Here is a 9,184-nt window from a genome sequence, read left to right on the forward strand (position 1 = left end):
CAGAGTGTGAGCTGGATAAGGAGAAGGAGAAGGACTTGAGGCTCTTACAAGGCCACACAGAAGCCCATGTGAGCCCCCATGTTCTCCTGTGTCACCTTGGTTTCATCCGAGTGCTCAGGTTTCTCCCCACAGTAACATTCAACAAACAATTTTCAAGATTTCATTCCTATGTGTCAGGAGATCCTACGTGTGACCATGGTTGCACTGTTTACACACAAGATCAGCTGTTAGTAGCAGTAGCATGTTGATGCTAATAGGTGCTTGGCATAATGCTCTCTGCCAGCCCCAAGTGTACACTTGAAGAACTGCAGTTGAGCAGGGTGTTGCCCGGCCCCTGGGAGAACAAGACAACACCATAGTAAAGAAAAAAAAGATCCATTTGATTCAGATTCTGATTCACTCTCAACATCTGAAGAGCCCCCAGAATGAGTCACAACAAACACCTGAAGAGACCCCAGAGATCCAGGACGGACCCCGAGAAACACCTGAGACAGAACATGTGTTCTTGTGGAAAAGATTTAAGTAGTGGATCACTCCAAGACACCATCCCCAAAACAAAAGCAGGCAGCCTCAGGTTTGACCAGCCCCCTGAAGCCCCTCTGTGCCTCATACATGCCCAAGTTCTAGACCATATCTCACACTCACACACACACATACAGGCAGTGTGTGAGGCAGTGTGGTAGTTTAAGGTCCTGACAGGCAGAAGCCTTCTGGTTTCTATCCATCTGGACTCTGAACCTCTGCATCTGCGTAGGTTTCCCCCGGGGTTGCTCCAGTTTCTCCTACAGAATTGTGTGCGTCCATAAATATTTAATGTTCAAAAATTACGCAAAAATAAAAATAAACACCTAAACAACTAAATACGTTCTGGAAATATAAATTCTTTCTGTATTTCTGTTGTGTGAAGTCACATTTTTCATGCTATCCATTGATCTGTGAGAAATAGATTGGGTTGCTCACTTTATTTCAGCTGATTGAGCCAATAGAACAGAGGATCCAGACTTTCCAGACAGGTATGATGTATAGTGAGCAGGTGGTTATGATTCACATAAACACCAGGTTTCATTAATTGACCGATCTGCTCTGGTTTCTGTGTCATTGGGCCAGTGTGTTGCTCTGCTTATTATTATTTTCTGTTTCAGATCTGGGTAGCTATTGGGTTTTAGTTAAGATCCCATGAGTCTTTGGTTTTCACTTGGTTCTTATGTTTCTGTCTGTCCGTCTGTCTGTCTTCCTTCATCCAGTTTGTGAAGTCAGCTGTTACTTCCTGTTACTTTATAGCTTCAAAATACACTTGCAACATAGTCTAAAATACATGTTAGCCTAATGCTAACATCACTACTTCGGCTGTCCACTGTAGCAGGTAACAATGAGATTACCAATTGGTTGATACTCGTCGTCACAGTGGTCACTGCAGAGGCCTTTTTTATTTTCATTTTTCAATTTGGCAGCAGATATAGAAATTTAATTTCAGACTCTGTCTGCAGTTGCTAATCTGTCTCTATCATTCAAAATTCAATGTTGCAAGAACAGGTTTCTCTCTTCTTATCCTGTCAACTGTGTTACCATGTGTTGTCAACTGTGTTACATGAAATTTTTGTGCCATGAATCTTTTAAATTTTGGCTAAACCTTGATATAAATGATAAAGGTCATTTCTAGGGAGCGTAGTCTTACATAGAAATGTTGGAAAAACTTTAAATTCAGTATTATAAGGTTATATGTAACAGAATAGTAACAAATTTTGTCCATAACACAGTTGTCAAATTCATGCACCTTTTTAATAAAAAAAATATTCAAGAATTTATTAGAGCAGAAAAAGCACAGAACTTTTTTGAATATCTGAAATTTATCCCTAATTATTGAATTTCTCACATACAAGGCAAAGCTCGGAAACGGTTTCCTCCCCTTTCTCTCAACAAGAGCACCCTGTGAACCTGGACTTCCCTCCCGGACCTGTAGGCGGCAGTACGCCTGATGCTGTATCCAAACGACCAGCGAAGAAGAAGCTGAAGCCAGCACACGTGCAGCACAGTGTCAACATGGGTAAAAGAAGACACAATAAACAGCTTTTTACTAATTTATCCAAAAAGCAGAAGAAGCACTTGAAGGAGTTTGGAGAGGAGCATCCTTTTCATGATGTGTAAGTGTCGTGACGCAGTCCTGCATGTTTTTCAGAAGGTTTGAGCTACTTTACGTTAGCCAACGAGCTAAGTTTCATTCAGAAAAACAGTGACAGCCCCTACTTTGTGTTATTTGAGACAGCAACGTCAAATTCGTAACCTTTCAATTACGTTTAAGTGCTGATGTACAGAAAGACATTATTACTTATTTTAAAAGGATAATTCACATTAATAAACAACTAAGCTTGCCACCTTTGTTTAAATGCCTGAGTTAGTCATTCGGCTAATTTTAATAACTAGTCTCTGGTACATCATAGCAGAAAACATGACAACCAATAGAACAAATATCTCGGTTGTTTAACAGTGACAGACCATCTGTCCTGAAAACTGTATGAGTTCCCAAACAACATTTTAAGGCATGAATAAAAATATCAGTTTAGTGACACTTTACTCACACATACCTGTCAGGCAAATGATTAAGAGTGTGACCCACATACAAGAACGTATATTCCTTCCTCAAAAGGTTGAAATGAATCATTTGTAGTATGTGGAGTTTTGCAGAACTTGCTTGAACTGAAGTTATAAATTCAACCCGATTCTTAAAAACATTTTCAGTTTCTTGATTTGGATACTCAAAGAGAGGGAAAACCCTCCAAAACTCTAAGTTACCCATCACCTTATATGGCTCCTGTTGGATTAAGCCACATATCTGCTTCAATGCTGGTTTTTTTTATTTAAAATATAAAATGAAATAAGTTAAGTTATAATATGTTTTTTTTTCTTTTTCACAGTGTCAGAGAGGCTCCAGAACGGACTGAAATAGTGGAACTGGTGAGTTGCACTGCACTAACAGTATTTGACTGTCCACTCATGTTTTTTTCTCCTGCTGCTTTGATTTTATCTTGTGGATAATATTGTTACACACTGAACAGCCAGCAAGCCCACAACACTCTGACGTTGATCCTGCTGAGCTCGAAGACCAAGAGGAGGAGGAGGAGCCAGAGCAGAAAACAGCCTATCAGAAACTCCTTTCAACCCTCAGCCAACCTACTGGTGATGAGCACAGTGAGGAGGAGATCAGTGATGATGAAGAGGAGGAAGGCTACGAAGAAGAGCCTCTTGTTGAGGGTAAGGTGTTTATTTATTATCACACAAAGTAAAGGCAAAGACCAAGTTTTTTTTCCTGTTAGTCTAATATAATGCTGCTTTTGAATGAAGAAGACAGTGATGGAGCTGGTGATGAGAGTGAGGGTGATAATGATGATGAAGAGGTGGAAGAACTGAAAGATGCAGGTGAGGATGTGACTGAAGCGGATGAAGGAGGGGCAGGGACAGAGGAAGCAGGGGGTGAAGAGTTTGAGGATAAGGAGAACGAGTCTCAGTTCTGTCTGGAGACCAACTTCATGGATGAGGAGGACGGGGGAGAGGACCAGGAAGGAACTGCAGAGCACCAAGACAGCAAAGGTAAGAAGAAAGTGATGGAGCTGATCTATCTTTCAGTATTTAAAACATGCTAATAACATGTTGTGACATTTTGCTGTTTAAGTGTGAGTTTTTCTTTTTTCTGTACTTGCAGATGTGTTTCTACAGCATTTACACACTGAACTAAGTGAAGAAGATGTGCAGAAGATAACATTCGGCAGCAAAACAAAAGCTCAGATCACGGTACTGACAGCACATTTCAAATGAGAAGGAAACAGTTTATTATGAACTGGTCAGGTGGTAATGATCATGTGTTTTTCTGTTTTTCCATATATAGTGGCCACAGCTGGGGACATTACTTTGTACCAGTTCTCTGGAGAAGTTTGGACCCATTGGTCAGCAGAAAGACACAGAGCTCCCTGTTTTTCACAAAGTTTTAGAGTCCAACTGGAAGAATTTGAACCAGACCTCAGACCTCAAAGACTCAGCCAGGGAGATCAGCTCCCTGCAGCTCGAGCTGCTGGCTCTAATGGGCACCTACAAAGACCTCTACCACCCAGAGACCTGTCCTCTGAACCAGGGCCCTCAGGTCCGCAGTGCATACTGCCTCCATGTGCTAAACCATGTCCTGAAGGCGAACTCACAGGTCCTGGCCCACAACGCACAGCTGAGAGAGCAAAAGATTCAGCCTAAAGCTGGAGCTGAGCCACAGGATGAACCCAGAGACCAGGGACTGACACGGCCTAAGGTAAACTAAAGCTGCATTCACACATCTCCAAAACTGCTGAAATTTCAGGGTGGGATGTTTTACAGGCAATCAAAATGTGTCCTCCTACTTTACCCAGACCTTTTCCTGCTGTGCTCCGAAGTATGGTTTTCACCTGAAGTGTGAAGGAGGAGAAGATGAAACTTGTGTCATGCTGTAGTCCTGTCCTGTAGCCTATATTTACACTTACCTTGGTTTGACTGCAGAACCTCAATTACAGACCAAATGTTTGTTTCTATCGCTACATTAGCTCCTGGTGCCTCTGGGGTCAGCCTCTAGGACTTCCACATTGTGGAGGCCAAGCCAATAAAACTTCACCCATAATTGAACAAACAAACAAAGTAAACAACCCCATTCATAATCTGCTCCTACGCACATTGGTGCCATGTTAAAAAAAATGCATCTTATCAGAAATCCTTTATTAATCCCAGGGGGGGGTAATAAGCACCTGATGAACAATGATTTCTGACAGGGATCTTATCAGAGGTGTGCCGGTACAGACCAGTACAGACACACAGGTGTTAACCAGGACAGTGAGACGCATCATGTCATGTGCATCTTGTCAACAGTAAATCAAAAGTTAATTTTTTCAAAGAACTTCTTCTTGCCTGAGTCTGAAATGGCTGAAACAGTGCATCTTTGATGTTAATTACAGTAAAAAAAAAATTTAAGTAAATATATTTTATTGTTAAAGATTAAATCAGCACTTTTGTTTTGTGCTTTAATGTCATAGACTATTTTGCTTCTAAATGTTGTAAACTATATTGTTTGAGCAGAATAACTCTAGTGTTTGTTTCTTAGTGTAAGAATAATGTAATAGTGAGTCATATTTGTGGTTTTTATGATAAATGTTAGAGATGCTCATGAAGCATCTTGGCTGAGCAGTACTTCTTTTTGCAAAAACATGAGCAAAAAAACCCAATTACTTGTGTTGAGTTCCTCCACTTCTCTCTTGTAACGGCCGACATTCATTGTCCAGGTCCTGGTTCTGGTCCCATTTCGAGGGGGAGCTCTTAAAATTGTCCAAACACTCATCAGCCTGCTGGAGTCAAAAGGCAAGAAAATAGTGGTTAACAACAAGAAGAGGTTCAAAGAGGAGTTTGGAGAGGATGAAGATGACAAACCAACCAATCTGCAGAGACCAGACGACTACCAGGCCGTCTTCTCAGGCAACGTGGACGATCACTTCAGGATAGGTAATGTCAGAGAAGCTGCAGTGAAACCTGTGTCTGATTACTTTTTGAGTTTCTGTGTCTGAAGCCGTGCTCTGTCTCTGTCTCTCCTCACCAGGCATCTCCATCGTGAGGAGCAGCATCCGCCTCTACTCTCCTTTTTACTCATCAGACATCATCATAGCGTCTCCGCTCGGCCTGCGGACAGTGCTGGGAGCAGAAGGAGAAAGTAAAAGAGACTTTGATTTTCTGTCCTCCATTGAGCTGCTGGTGCTGGACCAGGCAGACGTCTTCCTCATGCAGAACTGGGAACACGTGCTGGTGAGAGCAACTCTTCAACTTGACCCCTGACCCTTGACCTTTGCTTTAAATGGTGAAGGATAACCTATGATTGCACAAAACTCATAAAAAGTCTTAAGGTGGGCGAGCAGCATCAGTGTTTCTCCTGTAACACTGTGGAAGTGTACCATGAAAAAACCTGCTACACTGGACATTTCAGCCCTCACAGACAGCTTATAGACTCATCAAATCCCTTTTAATGTATTTAAAACATTTTAATCTGTGAAACTCCCACCTTCTGATTCAGAGACGACCACTGTACCAGTGAGCCACAGTCAACCCAGATCTCTGAGATCTCAGATTTTTGTAAAAAGTGGAATTCATGTAATCCTCCTGTAGTCTGAGCCCAGCTTTAAGTCGATGTTGGTCTTTCTACAGCATGTGATGAAGCACATGAACCTGCAGCCGCTGGACTCACATGGAGTGGACTTCTCCAGAGTGAGGATGTGGAGCCTGAATAACTGGGCCAAACATTACCGACAGACCCTGGTGTTCAGTTCCATCCAGGACCCACAGATCAACAACATCCTCACCAAGCACTGTGCCAACTACCGAGGACAGGTACTCCGCTTCATACACACCAGAGCTAACGTTTTACCCGCTCCGTAGACTGAACATACTGAGCAGACTCCAGGCTAGGCTTGTGTCACTGCATCAGTGAATATTCAGGATTTTTGTAATGATTTTCTCATTCTGTATTTTTTCCCACAGGTTGCCACAAAGAACATGCCAAAAACAGGTTCGATCAGCCAGGTGCTGATTCAGCTCCCACACGTGTTTCAGATGCTCCCTTCTGACAGCTTCATGGACCACGATGCACGGTGAGGAATTTTTGTCAACATTAGAAAAATATATACTGAAAACTATAAAAAAACATCTCAATGCAACACTAAAATTTACTTTCTGTTATATTTCCCTTGTTCCCCATCCTAACTGAAGGTTTCAGTTCTTCCTGGACAAAGTGCTGCCTCAGTACCGGGACTCTGTGATGTCCCACACTCTGATCTACATCCCGTCTTACTTTGACTACGTCCGCTTGCGAAACTACATGAAAAAAGAGGAGGTAAACTTTGCCAGCATTTGCGAGTACTCCAGCAAGTCAGAGGTGTCCCGAGCCAGACACTTCTTCCAGAAAGGAGACAAACAGTTCCTGCTCTTCACCGAACGCTTCCACTTCTATAAAAGGTCAGTTTGTCTTAAATATTGCATCTGAACCTAGCATATGGATGATTTCTGCAGCTCAAGTATACATAGCAGACAGTGACAGTTCCTGAATCAAGGGATATTAGTAGGGATGCACGATATTGGATTTTTGCCAATATCCGATATATCGAAACCCCTTTTGGCCGATACCGATACCTATAATCACAAGTTTGTTTGTTTTTTTCACTGTAAAGAAAGCTAAGTCTACCCTGTACTGGAATTTGTATGTTACTCTTATTGTGACGGTCTCATATGTTTAAGAAACACACATAAAACAAGACAAAAATCATTTGATTTTACCATAAATAAGAAATGTATTATTTTTTCAAACTCAACTCAACTCCTGGTGACAGACACAGAGCTCTGCAGTGCAAATAAATGAAGTGCTACATTTTATGTAAGGAGCTTATTTTTCAGATGGAAAATAATAATAATCCTTACTGAATAGCACCTTAACGGCTGTGACTATCGGCAGAAATTTTCATATCTGCCAATACCGATAAACATGTTTTTAAGCTTTTATCAGCCAATACCGATATTGGGCCGATAATATCGTGCATCCCTAGATATTAGTGATCGTCTTTCTCTACAAAACAAAACAAAAGTTTATCATACCATGTTGTGGCATACAAAACAATTTCTCTGCTTCTACTTTGAAACTGGGGATTAAATGATCTGATCCTAATCTCGATTTCAGAAAATTCTGACTCAAAAAGTTAAATCAGGTGTATCAACAAAAGGCTAATACATGGAATAATCTACACACCTGATCAACATTTTAGGAGCAGTTGAAAAATTGCAAGAATTCCTATTTTCACTGTTTGATCTTAAAAAGGTTCTAAGTAGAGTTTCAAAATACCAAAAAGTAATGGAAGTGAGACAAAAAAACAGGAGATCAAAAGTCCAAGACCATAGCTCAAAGAACCCAGACTCAGGACTCAGTAGTGAGGAGCTCCACTGTTCTTGTTGATCTCTTCATAAATTTCTTTTGGCATGTTTGATGGGAGTGTTTCCGGTGGTAACTTTGCTTCCAACAATAATTATGAAAAGCTAACAGGGTTTAACCAACATAAATGGAAACTAAAGCACATGTTTTGGACTTAAATCAGTTGGCATCAGCATCGGATGATAGCAAAGCTCAGGAATCAATGGACTCTTCTTTCAGGACCTGAAGCGTTTTCCTTTGCTGCTTTGCTCCTAAAACTTAATGAAGTTATCAATAGAGATACACCCCAGGTTTCATATCTGTCTCATGTAATTCTCTCTTCTTTCTCTTTCTTTAAGGTACACCATCAAAGGGATCCAGAACCTGATATTCTACGGTTTGCCCTCCTACCCCCATTTCTACAGCGAGGTGTGTAACATGCTGGCAGCAGGGGGTCATGAGGAGGGCGCCAGCTGGACCTGCACGGCGCTCTACTCTCGCTATGACGCCCACAAGTTAGCAGCCATCACAGGAGCCCAGAGAGCCGGACAGATGCTGCACTCCAGCAAGGCTGTTCACCTTTTTATCACAGGAGGGGAGGATAAGGACTCCTGATTAAAAAGAGACGATGGTAGATATGATACCTGAAGGGGTCTGTCAAAGACGGGTGTTGATGCCTCTAAAATGTTGGCGAGGAAACTCTCCATCAGTGAGACAGCTGTTGTTACACACACATCTTTAACAGGTGCTGTTAATGAAGGCTAAAGAGGAGAGGTCAAAAAACATCCTTTCGGTAGGTTGTAGGAGAAAACTGTGATAAGATGTTTGAAGTTCTTCCTCATTGGTTTGTTGTGTGGACTCTGATTATCAGTGCACTGAACATTTGATTATTTTTACTGCCTCAACTTTCCCTGATAAGAATGTTTGTATCTATGCTTTGGCTAATGACATAGAAACAGAGAAGATACGTTTTTATACTCAAAACAAGACTGTTTCAAACTCAGCTGAGAAGTTATTCCTTTTCCTGAATATCCAACCACATGACGTCTTCAGACTAGTTTTTATTTAGTTTCAGGGTACGGAATCAAACAGTTTATTTACTTTTAGACTTACTTATTGTGGCTTATCAGTGGTTGTATTTCCAAAGGTGTTATAAATGTGCTTTAGTGTGAAAAACAAACTTAAAGGGCTCAGAATTAAAAAAGAAAAAAAGTAGCTTCAAAGGTTTCAGAGTAA

The 9,184-nt window shown here is 41.3% G+C and overlaps 1 protein-coding gene across 2 annotated transcripts; it reads left to right on the forward strand.

The window, feature by feature from the left end:
- The first annotated feature begins 1,940 nt into the window (after nucleotides 1–1,940).
- utp25 (UTP25 small subunit processor component) lies at nucleotides 1,941–9,009 on the forward strand. 2 transcript variants are annotated; one of them, XM_074692694.1, is made up of 12 exons: nucleotides 1,941–2,141; nucleotides 2,913–2,952; nucleotides 3,054–3,249; nucleotides 3,343–3,585; nucleotides 3,698–3,786; nucleotides 3,881–4,291; nucleotides 5,289–5,505; nucleotides 5,600–5,802; nucleotides 6,199–6,381; nucleotides 6,532–6,641; nucleotides 6,760–7,005; nucleotides 8,308–9,009. In XM_074692694.1, exons 1-12 carry the CDS (start codon nucleotides 2,041–2,043, stop codon nucleotides 8,561–8,563), a joined length of 2,295 nt encoding a protein of 764 aa, XP_074548795.1. In that variant the 5' UTR covers nucleotides 1,941–2,040; the 3' UTR covers nucleotides 8,564–9,009. The 2 variants fall into 2 exon arrangements, with proteins under 2 accessions (XP_074548795.1, XP_074548794.1); XM_074692693.1 differs by having other exon boundaries at nucleotides 3,340–3,585; nucleotides 8,308–9,008.
- The last annotated feature ends 175 nt before the right edge of the window (nucleotides 9,010–9,184 follow it).

Source organism: Halichoeres trimaculatus, unplaced genomic scaffold, assembly GCF_033239565.1.
Source record: "Halichoeres trimaculatus isolate MK-OKI-2021-1 unplaced genomic scaffold, fHalTri1.1 fHalTri1_scaffold_17, whole genome shotgun sequence".
NCBI classification, from domain to species: domain Eukaryota; kingdom Metazoa; phylum Chordata; class Actinopteri; order Labriformes; family Labridae; genus Halichoeres; species Halichoeres trimaculatus.

Coding starts and splice junctions, on each gene's coding strand:
- utp25 (XM_074692693.1), top strand. CDS start 2,041: ATGGGTAAAAGAAGACACAATAAACAGCTTTTTACTAATTTATCCAAA. Junction 2,953..3,053: donor GGACTGAAATAGTGGAACTG/GTGAGTTGCACT, acceptor CACACTGAACAG/CCAGCAAGCCCACAACACTC. Junction 7,006..8,307: donor CGCTTCCACTTCTATAAAAG/GTCAGTTTGTCT, acceptor TCTTTCTTTAAG/GTACACCATCAAAGGGATCC.